Raw genomic sequence first — 19,308 nt, forward strand, 5'->3', positions numbered from 1 at the left:
GGAAACCGCGGGCGCTGTCGCGTGGTAGAAGGCTGGCTCTGACATGGTCGCCGGCCCCGATGATGAGAGCAGAGCCTGGAACGAGCGCTTCTTGGATCGTCGGCGGAAGAATGCGCCCAAACAGTAAACAGAAATGAGCAGCAGAGCCAGAACACCCAGCCCCGATGCAACCCAAGCCCACAGTGGCAAGCCAGCGTAGACCTCTTCTCCGTGCGATGCCATAATCACTCGATGTCTATTCTGGTGTCTTGAGGTGATGGAAGGCAGAGGCAGAGGCAGATGCAGATGCAGGAGTAGATGAAGAGGTAGCGTCAGCCAGAGATCGAGACGGAGGCGGAGAGAGAGAGAGAGAGAGGTGTGTGTGTGTGTGGCAACTTTCCCTGATCGCCGATGATGTAGACAGTCTCTGCTCTGCCTGCTCCAGTCTGCTACGAAACCGAGCCACAGCTCCTATCAAGTCTGACCTTTGATCGGTATAGACTCCCTTTCCAGATGTGTGCGATATGTACCGAGGGCGAGTGTGTGAGCCAGTACTTCCTTCCCCGCCGTGTGTGTGTATGTATGTATGTATGTATGTATGTGTGTGTATGTGTGTGTGTGTGTGTGTGTGTGTGTGTGTGTGTGTGTGTGTGTGTATGTCGCACTCGGTTCGTGTGCGGGTGTGTGGGCCTGAATGTACGGCTGTAGTGCGTACGGCGTATGGTGTATAGTGTGGTGTGTGTGTGTGTGGGGGGGGATTGTGGCAGTCAGTGATGTGTGTTTGCTTATGTGGGTGTACGTGTGGGTGTGGGTGTGGGTATCTTTGTCCTTGTAGTGGTCGTGCCGTCGTCGCCGTCGTTGCTCCTGTTCGCCTCTGGTCGTGCAACTCGGTGTGTGACCTCTCCGACATCGCATGACTGACATGAAATCCCACCCTCCCCCCCCCCCCCCCCCGCCCTGCCTGCCTGGTTGCCGTCCGATCCGTCGCGGTGGCCGACCCCCTCCTCCCGCCCCCCCCCCTCCCCCCCCTCCCCCCTGTTGAACACGCTGTCCTCGTCCCGTGCTCTCTATGGCTACAGCCGACTGTATTTGAACAAGACATAGTTGTAGCAGTGTCCATAGCTGGCGACAGACGGCAAACATGTCGACCAAGGACGTGCTTGATGGGCTTGGGAGTGGAGGCAAGGGTGAGGCGTTTCCGCGGAGGAAGGCCATGCGGCGACTGCAGAGCTCGTACAATGATGAGGTGAACAAGCTGCTGAGCGAGATGGCGAGCAACTATCAGTCGCTACTGGAGGCTGCTGCACTGCCTGGTGACTCGACTGCTCGGGCACATGATGCAGAAACCTTTCACATCTCGGCTGCGCTTCGCGTCAAGACACACACGGAGGCTCTCGTCCGTGCAGGCCGGGAGCTCCTGCTTCTCATCGCTGCCCTCAAGAGAGATCGCTGCCTTGCCCAGTCCGCCGCCATGAATGCTGCTGTTGATGCTGCTCGTTCGTCAGCTGCTAACGCTACCCAAGATGCCTCGGACTCGTTGGATGAGCTGGCTTCGCGTGTCGATGAGCTCCTTGCTTCGCTCGAGACCGAGTACTACGTCTCGATGGAGTAGCCCCGCTCCTCCCCCTCCCCCCCCCCCCACCTCCCCATGATCACAATGGCATGCCCACCCTCTGGGCGATTGCTGATGGCGGCACTGAACCGCGAGCGGATGTCGTGTGTGGTCGTCGTGCGGGAGTTTGGCGCAAACAACATAGAGCAAGTGATCGTGCGGGACGAATGCGTTGATGATGGGTATACATGGTAGATGCGAGTATGAGAAAGGATGCGTGTCTGTGTTGCATGGGGAGGCAAGGATGATGAGGCAGAGAAGGTGTGTAGCAATGATATTGGTATCGATTGATAGTGTGCGAGAGCAGGCAAAAAGGGCGCCAATGGGAAGACAATGACGGGTGGCGAGGACAATGACGACACAGGCAACAAGAGCCACCACCGAACACCCCTGCTACCACCACCCAGTATCACACCTCACCACCCACACTCACTCCCCCCCTCCCCCCACCCTCCCACATATATACACCACACACACACACACATACACACACCACACATATACATAGACACATCTTCTTCCCTCCCCCCCCCCCACCTCCACCTCCACCTCGCCTATCCGTAGCTGATCACACCGGTTGGCGCCAAACGGGCAACAAGCAGGAGACGGAGACAGTAGAGACTAGGTAGAGGCTGGAAAGAGCGACAAGTCGAAAGTGGACACAGTCGGAGAACAGGTGGTGGCAGAGCTGGTCGCAAAGGCATCCATCCTGTTGAAAACTAGCCGTATCGATCTCGACCAATCGCATCAATCTCGACCAACCGCATCGATTTCGTTGAGAGCCAACCGCATCGACAAACCATATCGACATCGCTGAGTTCAACATCATCGACATCAATCTCAGTCATTGGCAAAGATGTCGGGCAAAGGTCGGGCAGAACAGCTTCAGGATGCGCTGACTTTTGCTCTGGCGCAGGCGTTTAGCAAGCTGACGGCGGAGGAGTTTGTGGCCAAGTTCCCGAGAGCGCTCAAGAGTAGTTCATCGACAGTTCGCTTTCTCTCCCACTTGCATGACTCGGTCCATCCGCTCGTTGCCGCCAACTGCCAGGCCGAGTTGCGGGTGATTCTGAAGGAGATGAAGCTGGAGGACAAGCTTGCAGAGCTGGACGACTACGCTGAAATGCCGCACAAGAGCGAGGTTGCTTCCGTCGAGTGGCAGGAGCAAGAGACCTCGCTAGCTCCGCACGAGATGGCCAGGCTCCGCCGCATCCAGGCCAAACTCCGCGAGCTCGCTGAACTGGATCGCGTCATCAGCGAGGAGTCGCGAGCCGCAGACGAGCTGGAGGTCGACCTCGCTCATGCCAAGGAGACCATGGCCAAATTGGAGCAGGCCATCGAGTCGTCCCAGGCCTTTGTCGACGACCTGGCAGCCTCAGTGGCCTCACTCGCCTCAACCAACGAGATTGCGCTCTCGATCATGGCCGACATGGAAGTCATTCCCTCGCCGCCCGCCTCTTCGCGGGCCACCACCAGTGCATGACCCCCTCCTCCCTCCCCCCCCCTCCCCATCCTATAAACTGTATCTCTAGGACCCATCCAAGCGTCTGTGCGTCTGGCCTGGTTGTCTCTCCGCAGCAAGCGGTCGGCGAGCCAAGCGAGTGAGCGCGCCAGGCAGCGGCAGCAGCAACAGGAGGAGAGACCACGACCAGTCACGACGACGACGACGACCACCACCACCACTCGACGACAAGTAGAGAGCAAGGAGATGCTGCAGCGAGTGCCTCATGCTATGGCACAGGCGGAGGCCCAGGACGTTCGTCTGGAAGAGCGGCGCGCGGCCGAGGTGGCTGCTCATAAGCGGTTCTTCTGGAAGCAATCTGCTGCCGAGACGCTGGAGGCTCAGCAAGCGGCTCTGGAGGCACAGCAGGAAGCGGCGGCTAATATGGGAGTGGCGGTGGATAGGCGGAGGGAGACTGGCGCTGGAATGGGGAGAGATCAAGGCCGGCACAGTGGTGATGATGGCTGGGATGGACAAGATGGGCATGAGCTCTCTGGTGATGACGGCTGGCGCGAGAGTGAGTCTGGAGATGGAGATGGCCCACAGGATGGGCTTGCCCATGAGCTGTATGGTCGCCGTCGGCCTTCAGATGGCTACCCTGGTGTTGGTGCTGCGGGCTCGGCTGGAGGCTACGGCAGCCGGAGTGGTGGTCCTCACGGCGGGCAGCAGCATGTGGCACCCAACGCGGCAGAGATGCGGGCGGCTAGGGCTCGGGCAAAACTTCGCGCTGAGAAGGAAGCTGCGGCCGAGGCCGAGGCCGAGGCCGAGCGTGTGCGTGCGGCCAAGGCCGAGAAGGTTGCACGGGCTGTCAAGGCGCAAGAGGCCGCCCGCAAGCGGATGCGGCTGTCGCAAGTGCTGGACGAGGCCGAGGAAGCCGGGGCGCTATCGTACGGCACCGCTGGCGATGACTTGGAGCCGGGCGCCCAGGCCGAAGCTGAGCTGGCGGCACAGCGCTCGTCGCAGGCGCGGGTAGCAGCCATTGCGCAGCGGGCATCGCCGCCGCCAGGCCCGCGGCGGGCTATCAGCTCGCCAGCCGCGCTGCAGCAGCTGCGCGTCCCGGTTCCCTTCCCGCACGAGCTGCTCGAGGGCACTGTGCTCTACAAGCACACCAAGGATGGCAAGGGCAAGCTGCATTCGCGGGTCTTTGTTCTCTCGCCCACCGAGCACCACACCATCGAGATTGCGTGGTACAAGGAGGACGCGCCCGATCACTCGGCCGCCACCCTGCACCGGATCTCGTTCGGCCTTGCGCCGCGGTTCTCATGGGAAAAGGCCAAGGAGGTGACCCGGACCAAGCTCTCGGCGCTTCCGATCGACTGGCGCAAGCTCTCGCTCGTCCTTCACACTTCGGTCGGCGAAGTCTACGTCGTTGCGCCACGGCTCGAGGTCTTCTCGGCCTGGGCCGCGCTCTCGCTCGTCCTTCACACTTCGGTCGGCGAAGTCTACGTCGTTGCGCCACGGCTCGAGGTCTTCTCGGCCTGGGCCGCGCTCTCGCGGCAAAACCCCGCGCTCGACGACAGTTGAGCGCTCTGCCACGCGCTCACGAGCGGAAGAAGACCGAGAGCCGCCGCCGCTCCGATGGCGACGCTGCGGTGGCCCGTTTGTATGCCCGCTTGTTGCCGTACGCCACCGTCGGGGCCCAGAACCGCTTGTATGACGACTTGAGCAGCGCGTAGCTGCCAGCCACCGACTTGCGATACTTGCGGCGCGCCTTGGTGTGCGCTCGCAGCTCGGCGCGGTACGCCTTGACCGCCTTGCGCGACGACTTGCGGGACGGACGCTTTGGCCGCTTCGGTGGGCGAGGCAGAGCCTTGGCGGCCTTGATCTGGGCGCCGAGAAAGGTGACCAGCTGCTCTTTGTAGCGTGCAAAGCCGCAGTGGCCAAGAGAAGCGAGGATGCGTGTGATGCGGCGGTAGTTGTGTGTGTGGGTGGTAAGGTTGATCATGCGCTCGCGATGCGCCGATCGCGACTTGAGCCGGGCAACCTCACCTGTTTCCTCGTCGACGAGCCGCCACCCGTAAAACGCCAGCATGCGCTTGTAGGCTTTGACAACCCAGGCTGAAGCCGATGCCGAGCCTGCGATGAACTCGGCCTCGGCCTTGCGCAGCCGATGCGCATACGGATTAACCAGAGCCACTGGATGTAGCTGTGGTTGGCCTCAAGCTTTGCGTCCGACCACTTGTTCACAATCCGCCTTATTGTCGCAATCCGCCTTATTGTCGCCTTGTTTGGCCTTGCTGCAGCCTTATCCAGATGGAACGCCACATTGGGCATCTCGAGATCGACGACGAGCCGCCGCAGCTCGACGACGACGACGACCACCGCGATGCCGAAGACGACAGCAATGATGAAGACGACAGCAATGATGATGGAGATCCCGATGATGGTGGAGATGATGATAATGATGATGATGAGAATGATGATGAAGATGAGGATGACCTTGCTGCTCTTGATGCTGATGAAGTCGATGCCGACCGCCCCCGCTTCCGATGCCGTCCCGACTTTGGTCTCAACCTGTTGCCACTGGCAGAGCCACTCGTGTCGTCAGCTGAAGACCACCGACCCATATCTGCAGCCTGCTTCCTCCAGCAAATCCACACACCCGCACTCGCACTCTCTTTACACACTCCTGCTACGTGTGTCAGGTGTGTCAGCTGTTGTCGCCACACGGGGTGGCAGTGCCAGCGCTCTGTCAGTCGTTCGTTCCTGCCGCATGTGCCGCAATTTGCCCCAGTTTTGGTCAGGTCGATGGCCTCAGGTGGGGAAAGCCCGTCGGGATGGCCAAGTGTGGCAGATGGCTTCGATCAGTAATATGCAGGGCTAGGTATGAGGTAGATGCTGGTACGGTGATGGTGGTAGTCGATGGATGAGTGTAGTCTTCCGCGGAGGGTGGCTGTGGCTGGCCAACCTCCACCAATTTGGGTGTGGGAGCCAGTTTTGGTGATCTCCGTCACGACAGACAGCTGTCTCTCAGGTACAGCCAATAGCTCGCGTAGCATCGACATGATATTCACATCCACGTATTTAGGTCACACCGGCGGCGGCATACCGGCCTTGAGGTTCTCGATGGCCTTCTTAGTCATCGATGCCGACTTGGGATCGAGGTCGAGGGCGATGTGGTAGTTGCCGAGCGCCGCGTCGTAGTTGCCGAGTAGGGCGTGAGCCTTGCCGGTCATAAAGTAGATCGTTGCCTCCTTGGGCGCATACTCGCGGAGCTTGGCCAGCTCTTCCAGCGCGGCCTCGTAGTCGGCCATGGCCATGAGGACGCCAGCTCGCTTGAACCGGGCCAGCGGATTCTTGGTGTCGATCTGGACAGCGAGGTCGAGCATGGCCAGCGCGTCACCGAGCGCACCCGAAGCCTGATGGACCATGCCGAGGTAGCAGTAGAGGACCGAGGAGCGGGCGTTGATGGTGATGGCCTTGCGAAAGTGGAAGGCAGCCATGGCGTGCTTTTCCTGCCGCAGCAGAATGAGTCCGATGCCGTACCACGCGTTGTAGTGCCGCGGATCAACTCGGATCGCGTTGCGGAAGCATGCCATGGCCTTGCCAAAGTCCTCGTTGGCCACCAGCTCGTGTCCGGCGAGGGTGTACCCGTACGCAAAGTTGGCGTCGAGCTGGAGCGCGCGCTTGAAGAACTTGAGCGCTGTTGTGTGCTCCTTCTGCAGTGAGAAGCAGTTGCCAAGCGCGCACCAGGCCTGCGGCGCCTCGCGCGAGACTGCAAGCAGCGACTGCGCCAGGTAAGAGAGCTCGACAGGCCGCTGGAGGTGCCACAGTGCTGTCGAGTAGTACTCCATCCCCTCCATCAGGTACGGCTCGCGCTTTCGCGCTTCCTCAAACACCCGTGCCGCCTCAGGGTAGAGCACGAGCTCAAACAGCGCACGGCCGACGAGGCCCAGAACGTACCCGGTCTCGTAATGTGCCCGTGGCAGCGCCTTGAGCACCGAAATGGCCTCGCGGGCCCGGAACGACCGCAGCTGGCGCAGGCCCTCACCGATCACCACCAGCAGCGACCGCAGCTCGTTGTTGCCCTTGCGCGTCGCAACAGGCACTGCTGGCAGTGCGGTCGGCTCGGACGCGGGCGAGACTGCCGCCATCGGTGCTGACTCAAGCACCGCGCCTGTGCGGGTATGGGCACCACCGCGAGTGCCAGCCCGCTCTCCATTCCGAGCCGCCATCCGCAGCGGGACTGCCACCTCAGCCACCGCCCGCTGCTCGTCCTCGTCCGAGTCGGTGGTGGCAGCGACGCCGGCGCGGGTGCTCGACCGCGTCCGCATCCCAACAAGCAACGGCGCATCGTCGTCGTCTTCGTCGTCGTCGAGGCCGGCAAACCGCGCGCGCCGCCGGTACCGCGGTGCCCGCGGCGGCTTGTGCATCGGCGACAGATTCGCCGACGCCGGGGTGTAGCTCGGCGGGCGCTTGCGGCGCGGCGCGAGGCGCGGCGGTGGCACGCCGCCTCCCGACGGCGTGATGGCCGCCCCACCAGGCGAGGGCGTCACAAACGCACCGGTGGCGCGGGCCACCGACGCCGGAAGCGCGAGCGAGCCCGCCATCGGCGTGTTGAGCGCACCCGACGCGGGAGTCGGCATCACCCGCATCGACGACGAGACCGACGGCGTGTGCAGGCCGTACTCGGGGCCGGAAAACAGCGCCGACGAGGTCACGCCGCGGTCCATGGGCGTGAACCGGAGGTTTGACGCCAAGTCTAGCGACGGCGAGCCAACGCGCGGTCGGACCTTGTCCATTCCGGCCAGAGCCGCGTCGGCATCGCGGGCGCCCACAGCGGCTGGTGGCGGGCGCGCAAAGGCAGCCGCCACCGACGCCAAGCCCGAGTACGCCGGCTCGGGCTGCGGGGCAGGAATGGGAACCGAGGGCATGCCGTAGAACTCGGTGGGATCGACGTCGGCGCCGAGCTCCACCAGCCGCTCGTAGGCGGTAAAGAGGAAGGGATTGGCCTCAAGCGCCTTGCGGTAGTAGGCCGCAGCAAAGCCTAGCCGAGCCGAGAGGCGACACACCTCGCCGAGCAAGAACAGCGAGCCAGCATCAGGCATGGCCTGGCCGATGAGTGATCCTCAGCTTCACCATGGGCAGTCTCCTCGTTCTCGTCCTCGCCCTCGCCCTCGCCCTCGAGGTCGGGATGCGCCTGCACACCGGATGGTGTTGTTGGAGTGGGATCAGCCCGAGAGTGAGCGGAAGCGGTGGCGGTGGCGGCGTGTGCGACAGAGGGCTGGGTGCCGGCGAGGGCGTTGGGCGGGAGACGGAGGTTGAGCAGGAGAGCCTTCTCAGCCTGGTGGAGGTCCCCAATTTTGAGACTTGCTAGAGCATAGAGATAGCGAGCTCTGTGCGAGTTGAGCGTGCTGAGCACTGTGGCAGCCGCCCGTAGTTGGCCGGCAGAGTAGAAGGCTGTGCCCAGGAGGAAGCGCGAGTCCTCGCTGGGAGCCTGGGCCACCAGTCTCTGGGCGTAAAACACGGCATTGTCATACAGATGGGAGGCAAGCGACGCAGACACAACCTCTCGCAATGCTCCGTCCATACTCGCCTGTTTCCCCTCTTTCTCTCTATCACGCTCCTTGCCCTGACTCCCTTGCCCAGGTCCGTGCGACGGGTGTGTCGCCCACTCTGCTGGGCGCCAAAATGGGGGCCGACCGACCGATGGTCAGCTTGACCGACCGCTGGGCAGCTTGACCGACCGCTGGGCAGCTTGACCGGCCGATTGGGGGCTTGACCGACCGATTGGGGGCTTGACCGACCGATTGGCGGCTTGGCCAACAAACGGGCGGCTTGACCGGCCGATTGGGGGCTTGACCGACCGATTGGGGGCTTGACCGACCATTGGCGGCTTGATCGGCCGATTGGGGGCCGACCGAGCGAGTGGTGGCCGACTGATAATCGGCCACTCGCTGCTCCTGTTATGGGTTTAAACAGGCCAGGCGGCTGGCGATGGATCGGCTTTCGTGTACGCTTCATAGCTGCAGTCCAGCATCTTATTGGCCAGAGCATGTGGTGGACAGGACGACGGCTTACCCCGACGAGAGGATCCGCGCCTTCTCGGCCTCGAGCTTGTTCCACTTGGCGAGGAGCTCCTTCTTGCGCGGGCCGATGACTGACGACGGAAGATGAGAGGCGTAGACAGCTTCGAGCTTACCCATGAGCTTGACGATGTCTTCCTCGATGGTCTCGAGCCGGATCTTGGCCCGCCGCGTGCGCATGACGTCGGCGACTCGCGCGTCACCGGCCACCTGCTCGCATGCGTGGCGCACCAGCGGCGAGACCGCGGCTACCCGCCGCGACTGCGTCGTCGGGTCGTACTGCAGGACAAATACGTCCGAATCCTTGAGCAGCTCGTCAAGCGCGCCTGACTTGCCGTCAAAAGCATCCGCCGCAATGGCGGCATACGACTCGCCGCCCACGCCGGCCCGCGCCACCATCACGATAGTGTCGTAGACTTCGAGCGACTTGCCGGGCGTCGCCGCAGACTCGGCCAGCCGCCGCACCACACGCTCGGCCTCGAGCTGCATCTTGGCCAGTGCCTCCAGCGGCGATCCAGCGCCACCAGCCGTCGCAAACGCCCGCCGCGCCACCTCGGACAAGTCTGCAATCCGCCCGCCCACAGCGTCCACCACACGAAGCAGCTCCGAGTGCACCACCGGCGGCACCGTCTCGAGCACCTCCTCGGCGCTGTCATACTGCGTGTCCGCCAGCGCCTCATGCCGCTTGTGGCTCTCCAATTCGAGTCCCACCAACTGCCACAGCAGCGAAAGCTGGCCCACCAGCGAGTGCGATGCCTTGCCGAGCGCAGACCGCATGCTCTCGCGCTCCGCATCCTCATCGGTGCCGCCGTCGCCGCTGCCGCCTCGGCTCTGGCGCTCGCTGAGAGCAATTCGGTACCGCGCTAGGTACTGGACCGCCTCGCCCTCGCTCAGATCGTTGAGGAACAGCGCCGACGCGTCGAGCGACCGCGACCGCAGCAGTGTGTCCAGCAGCGACTGCGCATGGTCGGAATCGTCGACAAACACCACCCGCGCTGACGTTCCCACTCGGACGAGCCACCGCACAAAGGTCTCGAGCACAGCCTCGACCGCGCCTGCATCGAGCTCCGCCAGCACGTCGCCGAGCCCGTCAATGACCACCACCGCTTGCCCACGCCCAGATCTCCCGCCAACGGCAAGTAGGTCGGTCTGCAGGTCAAGCACAGAGAGCGCGATCGCCAGCGTCGAGAGCGTGGCCTCCAGCCGCGACTCAATCGACGACGCCTGGAGTTCAGAGCCCTTGGGCAAGAACGCCTCGACGTAGCGAAAGACCGCCGAGAGGGTCGAAAACGACGGCCGGTAGCCGACCACCTCCTCCAACTCGTCCAAGAACGCGTTGGCCGTCGCCGCCCCCGACGACCGAGCCCGACACGCAATACGCAGCACCCGCTTGCGCTCGACGCCTACTGCCGCCGCCACCTGCCGGGTCTTGCACATGCCCGGCTCGCCTACAATAACAAGGACTCGATGCGTCTCCAGCGCGTCGGTCAGCGCCGCCAGCGTGCCGCACGCCACAGCCCGCGACAGAAGCTGGGCCTCGCGCTCAAACGACGCGTCGTCGTCCGAGCCTGCAATCGTAGCTGACGACACTGCTTGCGCCACATTGAACACGCGCAGCGGCTCGATGAGCAGAACTGCTGTGGCCGAGACCGTGATCGACGCTAGAATCGTCACCAGCGGCAGGAGTTTGGGCGTCGACGCGATGGCCTGCAAGCCGGCAAACCACGGCTTGCGCACATACTCCAACAAAAGCTTACGGTCAAGCGCCTCGTGGAGGCACACTCGCGCTGCAGCCGCAGACGTGAACGTGACGTACGACGCCGACGCCGTGTCCTTGCTGACCGTCAGCGACCGCAGAACCCCATACGGCCGCAGCAGCTTGTACACCTCAGACGCCAGCATCTCCTTTGACGGCAGGACCAGCGAGAGATGCGACGACGGCCACACATCCGCAATGTCCTCCAGCATCGGCTTGCCGCGGATTGCATGGACATCCCCGCGCGCCCGTATTGGCAGACCCGATCCCTCGCCACGCAACACCTCCGCCGCTGCCTCCACCGCCTCGCCTGTAACCTCATGCGGAAGATAGACCACCAGTCCACCTTCCTTCAGCCGCGGCACCACTCCAGCCTCACTCATTCCGGCCTGATCCAGCGCGGACTCTGCTGCCGCCGCTGTCGCCGTCGTTGCCCTCGAGATCAGTCCACCCGTCACCCGATGCAAGCCCAGCGCCGTGAACACCGAGGTCGACGACGCCAGCGCGTGCATCCACTGCAGCGGCGGACCGGCGAGCGAGAAGCATGAGCCGACCCAGATTGCGGGGTGACCTGTTTGCGAGTTTGCGACAACGATGACGGCGATGACAATGATGACGATGATGCCGACGATGACGACGATGACGATGACAATGACCTTGTCCGACCTAGCCCACCCAGTCCCCGCAGGCATCCCCGAGCAAGCACCACCGCCGAGGCAGACTGAAGACGGCGACCCAGCATAAGCTCCGACACAAAGCGAGAGGTGGTGCTCTTGGCTCCCGCTCCCGCTTCTCTTCCTCTCCTTAAACTTGGCATTTGCGCCACGTCGACCTGACTCTCTGCTCCAAGGCCTTCCGTCCATTTCGCCAAAAAAAGAATGTCATCCCCCCACCCGCCACCCAACTGCCTTCAAATTTTTTTGTCGCCCTCACCCCACCCCCCCTTCCCACGAACCAGGCGACAGGCACTTCGGCACGAGGCGACAACGGCAGTTCCCTCACCTGCCACGCCTCGCCTAGCGCGCAACATATGCAAAGGACGGCAGACTTGTCACCAAGCATGTCAAGCACAGAGACGGCAGGCGAGTTTGGGCTTTGTCCCGTGTGCGGGAGTGCCAATCCGAAGGAGTTTTACGCGTACTCGGGCCACAAGTACTGCACCACGACGTGCGCTCGTGCTGCTCGCAAGGGAGAGGATCAACCGTTTCTGGAAGCAGCAGAGGCAGCGGCAGCCGAGGCAGAAGCAGAAGCCAAGGCGAGTGCGGTGGCAAACCGCGCACCGGCGGCATCAAAGCCGAAATCGGCAGCGGCAACGTATCGGGCCGAAGCTGCAAAGAGTCCCGAGGAGAAAAAGGCTGCGGCGGCGGCCATCGCCGCCCGGCTGAAGGCGTCAAAGGCGTCAAAGTCGGCGGCTGGGTCGATGACGTCGGCGAGATTGTGCCATGGCTGTAAGAACGAGCTGGGCAACGAGTATGTCACCGCAGGCAGCCACTCTTTCCACTCGATCTGCCTCAAGTGTGCCGTCTGTCGCAAGGCCATCGACGGCGCCTTTGGTACCTCGGACTCGGGCAACATCGTGTGCGCGACGTGCTTTGGCGCAGATGCGGCGCCGGCCGATGCGTCGTCTGCCTCTGCTGCGCCGCTCTGTGCAGGTTGCGGAAACGCTGCTGCCGGTGATGTTGTCGACGCACTCGACGCCCTCTGGCACCCGGCGTGCTTCATTTGCTCGCTCTGCTCCTCCGAGCTCGGCACACGCTTTGCCGTCAACGCCTCGGGTAAGCCAGTGTGCAACACGTGCTGGGGCTCGTAGCGCGCCCATAGTCTTTGGCCGTGTAAAGGAGCCACACACACACGCCACGCTCTCCTATGTCTGATTTTACTTGCGGGCCTTCATCGGCTCACCTGTCGTCACCACCACTTCCATGTCCGGCTCGAGTGCGGCCATGTCTCGGATCTGCACGCCTTCGAGGGTGTAGAGAGCGCGCGCGCGGGCATGCAACGCGTGCGCCTCGGTCGCCCGCGCAAACAATTCGTCCAGGTTCGATGCCACGATCATCTTGCCCGAGTCATACCAGCCGTTCTTGTAGACGTTGACTCGCGCAGCCTTCTTGGTCAGCAGTCGCGAGTGCGGCGGGATGGGCGGGATATCTTCGCGCGCGTCTTTGGCCGCGCCAAGCGTCGTCGCCGAGAACTTGGGCCCATGCGAGACCCAGAGGACAGTCTCGTTGGCTAGCGAGTCGAGCTCCACACAATTTTCCACCGGGTACGGGTTGGGCTTGGGAGGGCGATCGTGCGCGAGGCGCGCCTTCTTCTCGCCCTTGGCCTCGGGCGAGGCCTGCTTGGCCACCCGCGCCGCGTGCACCGCGTTGGCCCGGCGCCCGCGCCGGTGCGCATCGGTTGTCGTCAGCGGCGCTCGCGCTTCGGGCTCCGGCACCACCCGAATGTCCGAGCCGACGTGCCGGACAACGGGCGCGAGCTCGATGAGCTTGGCCTGCGGTGGCTCCTCGACCCCGTACTCGAGCGAGTCAACCACAATGTCTCCCGTCGACGTGTAGAGCTTGCGCGCCCGCCCTTGCATGTGAAACCTCGCCTGGCACGATGCCAGTAGCTCGTATACCTTGCGTCCAGTGACGTAGATCCCACGCCGCATGACGTTCTCGCCGTTTGGCAGAACAAAGACACGCTTGACCGGCTCCGGTACAAGTCGGGAGTCGGCGGACAACTCGCGGATGTCCTCCATCGACCGCTGCTCTTCAAACTGCTCGCGCATCGAGACCAAGAGATGCACCCCATTTGGCAGCTCAGAGAACAGCACGTACTCGGGCCTGTCTTCTTCTCCGCCAGAAGCTACGGCACCGTCAGCAGTGTCGGCGTCGGCGGGAACGGTGGGCATATCCGCTGCTCCTCCTGCTGCTGCTGCTGCTGACGACGACGACGACGAGGAGGAGTTCGCCGACTTGATGCTCGCGGCATCGTCGTCGTTGGACGCGACAGCGTCCTCGGTCTGAGTCACAAACGTCGAGGAGGCGTCGACCGGGGTGGCCTCCTCACTCTCAACCGCCTCGTGCCCATGGTCACGCTCAGGCGCGGAGGAGTGGTCGTCGGACGACCTGGTCTTCGGCAAGGCATCGACGACAATTGTACCGTCTTCGGTAAAGATGCGCCGAACAGGGTGGGCGAGCTCAAACTTTGTGCGGGCCTCGAGCTTGAGCGCCTTGATCGAGTCGGCGATGACCCGGACCGGTCGGTTGTCGAGGCCGAGCGCCAGACCGAGCCGCGAGACCATGGCGTACTTGACCTGCTTGGGCAGGAGCCGCGAGTCAGCAGGCAGCTCCCTGATGTGGACCTTGTGGTCGGCGACTTTGGCCCGTGGGTCGCGGAACGGCTCGCCACACGAGATGTAGACCTTGGCGCCAAAGCCGACGTCGAGCACCGTCTTGGACTTGGCCGACGCGTAGAGGTCGACGCCGGATCCGTGCTCGTCAGTGACCACGAATCCATCGCCGTCGTAGATGTACCGCGCCGCTGAGAGCAAATGCAGCTTGGATGTGGCATCGTCGAGGAGCGCAGGGATGGTTGCGCCCGAGATCCGGACGCAGCCCATGTGGGGCGCGCCGTTGCGGTAGGCCTCAAAGTGAGGCGTGACCTTGGGCGAGACGAGGGTCTGCGAGATGGGCGGGAGCTTGAGCCGCGACATCCGCTGCATGGGCGACTCGGGCGGCGCCTTGGGATCGACAAACATCTCGCCGCACGACGCGTACACGTCTGCGCCGGTTCGCACCTCGTCGAGCTTGGTGATTTCACGGCCCTGGGCGTCGTACAGCTTGCGCGCAGCCGACGGTAGACCGAGCTTCCGGGTTGCGTCATCAAGCAAGTTGCCCAGGGTAGGCGCCGCCAGTGGCACCGCCGGGCCCGGGCGGCCATTGGCATGGACCATCAACCGGACACAGGCCGGCGGCGGCGAGGTGAACATCCTCGACGGCGATCCCGAGTCACCACCAAGCGGGCGGACATGTGGTGACGATGTACTTGCTCTTGAAGCACCACGCGAGTGTGCCGGAGAACGACCAGATGGAGAAGCCCTTGATGATGTCTTGCGCGAGTGAGCACGCGAGCGGCGTCCAGATGGCGATGGCGATGGCGATGACGAGAGACCGCGATGAGGCGGAGTTGAGTTTGGCGATGAGGGGAGGAGCGACCTTGGCAGCCCTTGTTCATCCAGTCCTGTACGAAGATAGCCCGCAACCCTGGCCCTCACCATAGAATCATCTTGACAGAGACTGACCAGCAGCCCACGCAGTTGACGCTTGCTCAGTGTCTTGAGCTCCTTGGCCAGTCCGGCTGTTGCGTACGCCCGAGACATGCCTCCCGGACAGAGCAGATGGACGGACGGAAGGAGGGAGGGACGGACGCAGGGGGTGGTGGATGTGTGGGTTGGTAAGGGGGTGGTGGAAAGTGGGGGGACGTGGAGTGTGTCCACTCCTTGCCCCTCCGCCCTCCCCACTGCCGTGGTCCACTGCTGTTTGGCGCCGTTGCTGCTTTTGTCAATCGTTTGGCGCCGCCTTTTAGTCTCGTTTGCGCCTTTTTGCTCCATTATTTCGACTCACGGACTCTGTCTTCCCGCTCCTGACAGGGGTTGTGGTGGGTGTGGTGGTGTCTGAAGAGCGCGATGGCATGGGTTTGGTGGTGATTATTTAGTAGTAGGCAATGGTGGCTTGATGGTGGTGGAGGAGGTGGCGTAGATCGAGACCGTGGCCCGCAAAATCTGCACAACACCATGCGTGCCCTGGAGCTGCAGGCGACGAGCACAGACATCGTACCCTGCGAGCATGCTCGATGGCGACGGTGGCGGCGCTTAACAGCAGGCGGGCTCAGAGAGCAGCAGCAGAGTGGTGGTGGAGAGTGTCAGCCCGTCGCCGTCAACGTGACCTTTTTCGGCACACGCGCAGGCACAACATGACATCGAGGAGGCATTGCACAGCACAGACGAGTTTAGCAGATGTGGATGGAGACAGGGCGGAAGTATGACACAGGCACATATCTCTATGTCTCACTGGGGAGGCTATGTGTATCCACATGTTTACGGGCCTTGGTTCTCCTCGGCATCTCACGCAGCCGACTTTTTCCACAGCCTTTCCATTGAACCACGCCAAGCAACTGCCTCCCTTCCCGTTTTGCAGATCGCTCCCTCATCACCAACCCAATCTGCCCACTCGCATGCCCGGGGCACATGTCTCGAAAGCAACGACTGTTTGCCACCATCATCTCAAGCGCTGCCCCCCCCCCTCCCTCCCACACACCCACACACAGGCACCCACTCCACCCACCGCCAACCTCACTCACCACGCACCACCCACCCATATATACATATACACATAGACAGGGGAGCGGACAATGAGCACGGGTATGCCCACGGCAAGGCGGCCGTCTCGGCGAGACCGACCCATTCTGGCCATTGCCGTCCTTCAGCAGCGGAGCCGAGACCAGGAGATGCTCCTGGCAGAGCACAGAATGAGCCGCTCGCTCCACCAGTCACAGGCATATCTCGATGCTACTGTGCCCAATGCCACCACCACCACTGCCACTGCCACTGCCACTGCCACTGCCACTGCCACCGCCCATCATGATCCTGTCGCTGTCCGTGATCCCGATGCTCATCGTGACGACATGTCGCTGCCTGCGCCAGTTGATGCTGCGGACGATGGTGATGGCGCGGCAGTCGCTGGTTCCCTTGGTGACAGCGAGTCTGCTGGCGGTACGCCGAGCAAGTCTGGAGCGCCGGCGCGGATGGCGCCGCCGCCGAAACCATCACGAGCTGCAAAGCCACCAAAGCCGGCCAGACTTCCCGCCGCGCCTACTGGTGCCGCAGCTGCCCCTGATGCTTCCATCGGTGGGCCCATTGTCCGCTCGTCATCGCTGAGCAAGAAGAGCGGCGACACGTTGCTTGTCCACGGAACCGGCCCAGCCGCCGCACGTCCGGTCGGCCGCATCACTCGTCGTTCTCGGACAGTCGGGCCGACGTCAAGCTCGCCAGCAGCAGAGGCGCCGGCAAAGCGAACTCCGCCGCGAAAACCGAGCAAGTCGGCCAAGCCACCGTTGCCGCGTCCGGTGCTGCCTGAGGGCGAGAATGATGATGATGATGACGACGACGAAGATGACGACGACGATGACGGAGATTCAAGCGCAGCTGGTAACGACGCCACTTCGGAGGCTAGAGACAAGGCGATGAGGGAGAGTGTGTGCATGTCCATGATGGCCAATCCGTACTTTGTAGTGCCCGGCCTCGAGGATGAGATGGAGGAGGTACCGGCCGCTGCGCCCCCATCGGCCAAAGACTTGGCACCGCGCGGCGGAGGCATCACTGCCCTCCCCGAAGCAAGCTGGCTGCAGGGCGAGCTCAGGGCTGCCCTTGACGAAGAGTACGTTTCGCCGGCAGAGATGCGTCGCCGGCGAACGTATGCACAGGACGCGTTTGCGGTCCTCTCGCCGAAGGGGATGAACGCCAAGGAGATGCGCAAGCGCGAGCAGACCCGCCGCAAGGTGGCCAAGAACCCGACCCGGTACTTTGCCAAGTTCCTCTCGGCCGTCGAAAAGGGCGCACAGGCCCGAGCCGTCATGCTCCTCGCCTGCGGCGTGGTCACCACTCAGCAGCTTCCCAGCGGCTGGACCGCACTCCACACCGCCGCTGCTTGCAACCGCGCCGCCATTCTCAAGATCATGCTCAACATCGGCAACACCATCCTATACATCGACGCCGCTACCACCGACGGCATGACACCACTTCACATTGCCGCCCGTGACAACGCGCCTGCCGCCGTCCGCACACTTCTCGACCACGGCGCATCCATCCTGCCGGACGCGCAGGGTCGGCTCCCACACGACATTGCCATCGAGCATCGCTGCGGCGGCGCGCTCGAGGTTCTGCACAACGCCACGTGTGTCTTTGGCCGCGAGTTGACCTCATCGGTCGCCCGCGACCACTCGCACGTCCCCAGCATCCTCCGTGACTTGATGATGACCCTATTGGAGAGTCCCAACGCGCTCACCACGAGGCGTCTTTCGTAAGTCTGCCCGGAAGGCCTCGCTCGACATCCTGCGTGCCCTGTACGACCGTGGTTACGGCGAGGTCGACCTCACCAAGCTCCTCTCAGAGCTCGGCGACGTGACCCACACGTGCGCCCATGCCATGAAGCTCTTCTTTGTCGAGCTCCCCACCCCGCTCGTCCCGCCGGCCTTCTTTGAGGCTGCCGGCCAGCTTGGCCAGCAGGTCATCTCGTTTGGCCTCGACTCGGAGCCAGCCTCGTGGCCGGCGCAGGATCTAGACTCCCGCGCCACAGACTGCCGCGCCATCCTCGCCGCTGTCTCGGGTGTCATCCTTGCCGAGCTCCCTGTCGAGCACCGCAAAGTCCTCCGCGCCCTCCTGCTCTTCCTCCGCTTCGCCTCGCTCCCAGTCCACTCTTCTTTGTCCAAGATGGGGGCCTCCAACCTCGCCCTCGTCATGGCGCCCAACATTCTTCGCTCGCCCGGCATTGACGCCCTCACAGAGCTGCAAATGTCCAAGCCACTCAACGCGCTCATGACGTTTATGATCATCCACGTCCAGCACCTCGCCTTTGAGCGGCAGTAAAAGATATGTACACCCATCGCATCTACCACGTGCCACGGCGTGGCGCATGCGTGTCTGGCGAACCGATGACGCCATCGCGCCATGCCATGTCATCCCCTCACCAGTCACAAGCCAGACCCATGACAGCGGCGACGGCCTCTATGCCGACCTTGTCGATGTCGGTGAAGCGAGCACGATGCGGCGAGTCGATATCAATGACAGCAACAAGCTTGCCCTCTGCATCGAGAACAGGAACCACGATCTCTGACTCGGAGGCACAATCACAGGCAATGTGACCTGGGAACTCGTGCACGTTGGGCACGAGCTGTGTGGCGACCTGTTCGGCGGCGGAGCCAACGACACCCTTTCCAAAGGGAATGGTAGCTCTTGCGGCACCACCTTGAAAGGGACCAAGGATGCACTTGCGGGCTTCGAGGTCGACGCGGTAGAAACCCGCCCAGTTGGTGTACTGCTCGCCCGGTGCTCCAAACTGGCTCATCCAACCATTAAGCGTCTCAAAGATAACCGCAGCCGCATTGGCCATGTTCGCCACTTTGTCACGCTGTCCGCTCACCACGCCGCCCACGTCCGCCACAAGTGCCTCGTACTTGCTCGCCGCATCGGGAATGTCACTCGCCCGGAGGAGGTCTCCACTCTCGTTGTGATCCTGCACCTCGTCAGTCATACGTTTGCTTCTGATCCTGCTCACTGCTGTTGTCGTCGAGTGAGGTCTGCCCGCAGTTCCGCAACCAATCTCGATGGCAAATGCCGCAAGTCACATGTGGTCGCCCCGACCTGGCTCGTCTGCTTGGGAGATTTCCTCGCATCTAC

At 62.8% G+C, this 19,308-nt stretch overlaps 9 protein-coding genes across 9 annotated transcripts in view; 5 read left to right on the forward strand and 4 right to left on the reverse strand.

Annotated features, from left to right (window-relative positions):
• Positions 1-231: 231 nt before the first annotated feature.
• Positions 232-1,591, forward strand: AMSG_06227 (uncharacterized protein; the record flags this gene model as incomplete). The annotated part of the gene is made up of 2 exons (XM_013901947.1): positions 232-243; positions 1,112-1,591. The coding sequence occupies 2 exons, from the start codon at positions 232-234 to the stop codon at positions 1,589-1,591; spliced, it is 492 nt and encodes a 163-aa protein (XP_013757401.1).
• Positions 1,592-2,119: 528 nt separating this feature from the next.
• AMSG_06228 (uncharacterized protein) lies at positions 2,120-3,122 on the forward strand. The gene has a single exon (XM_013901948.1). The coding sequence runs from the start codon at positions 2,448-2,450 to the stop codon at positions 3,069-3,071; it is 624 nt and encodes a 207-aa protein (XP_013757402.1). The 5' UTR covers positions 2,120-2,447; the 3' UTR covers positions 3,072-3,122.
• A 198-nt stretch (positions 3,123-3,320) lies between these two features.
• AMSG_06229 (uncharacterized protein) lies at positions 3,321-4,649 on the forward strand (the record flags this gene model as incomplete). The annotated part of the gene is made up of 2 exons (XM_013901949.1): positions 3,321-3,485; positions 3,579-4,649. 2 exons carry the CDS (start codon positions 3,321-3,323, stop codon positions 4,611-4,613), a joined length of 1,200 nt encoding a protein of 399 aa, XP_013757403.1. The 3' UTR covers positions 4,614-4,649.
• AMSG_06230 (uncharacterized protein) lies at positions 4,622-8,689 on the reverse strand. The gene is made up of 4 exons (XM_013901950.1): positions 8,169-8,689; positions 6,125-8,076; positions 5,277-5,624; positions 4,622-5,235 (listed from the first exon to the last, which is right to left on the reverse strand). Exons 1-4 carry the CDS (start codon positions 8,617-8,619, stop codon positions 4,630-4,632), a joined length of 3,357 nt encoding a protein of 1,118 aa, XP_013757404.1. The 5' UTR covers positions 8,620-8,689; the 3' UTR covers positions 4,622-4,629.
• Positions 8,690-8,986: 297 nt separating this feature from the next.
• Positions 8,987-11,613, reverse strand: AMSG_06231 (uncharacterized protein; the record flags this gene model as incomplete). Its single annotated transcript, XM_013901951.1, has 2 exons — positions 8,987-11,537; positions 11,594-11,613. 2 exons carry the CDS (start codon positions 11,611-11,613, stop codon positions 9,107-9,109), a joined length of 2,451 nt encoding a protein of 816 aa, XP_013757405.1. The 3' UTR covers positions 8,987-9,106.
• Positions 11,614-11,901: 288 nt separating this feature from the next.
• Positions 11,902-12,681, forward strand: AMSG_06232 (uncharacterized protein; the record flags this gene model as incomplete). Its single annotated transcript, XM_013901952.1, has 2 exons — positions 11,902-11,921; positions 11,985-12,681. The coding sequence occupies 2 exons, from the start codon at positions 11,902-11,904 to the stop codon at positions 12,679-12,681; spliced, it is 717 nt and encodes a 238-aa protein (XP_013757406.1).
• Positions 12,682-12,732: 51 nt separating this feature from the next.
• On the reverse strand, positions 12,733-15,234 carry AMSG_06233 (uncharacterized protein; the record flags this gene model as incomplete). The annotated part of the gene is made up of 3 exons (XM_013901953.1): positions 12,733-14,845; positions 14,901-14,953; positions 15,157-15,234. 3 exons carry the CDS (start codon positions 15,232-15,234, stop codon positions 12,748-12,750), a joined length of 2,229 nt encoding a protein of 742 aa, XP_013757407.1. The 3' UTR covers positions 12,733-12,747.
• Positions 15,235-16,184: 950 nt separating this feature from the next.
• On the forward strand, positions 16,185-18,498 carry AMSG_06234 (uncharacterized protein; the record flags this gene model as incomplete). Its single annotated transcript, XM_013901954.1, has 2 exons — positions 16,185-17,874; positions 17,924-18,498. The coding sequence occupies exons 1-2, from the start codon at positions 16,266-16,268 to the stop codon at positions 18,496-18,498; spliced, it is 2,184 nt and encodes a 727-aa protein (XP_013757408.1). The 5' UTR covers positions 16,185-16,265.
• AMSG_11953 (uncharacterized protein) overlaps positions 18,437-19,308 on the reverse strand; it is a 1,577-nt gene continuing 705 nt past the window's right edge. The window contains exon 2 of the mRNA XM_013901999.1: positions 18,437-19,125. Coding sequence (XP_013757453.1) covers positions 18,596-19,125 — 530 coding nt within the window. The 3' untranslated portion in view covers positions 18,437-18,595. The remainder of the gene's footprint in view (positions 19,126-19,308) is intronic.

The sequence above is a fragment of the Thecamonas trahens genome, assembly GCF_000142905.1.
Source record: "Thecamonas trahens ATCC 50062 unplaced genomic scaffold supercont1.26, whole genome shotgun sequence".
Taxonomy (NCBI): domain Eukaryota; order Apusomonadida; family Apusomonadidae; genus Thecamonas; species Thecamonas trahens.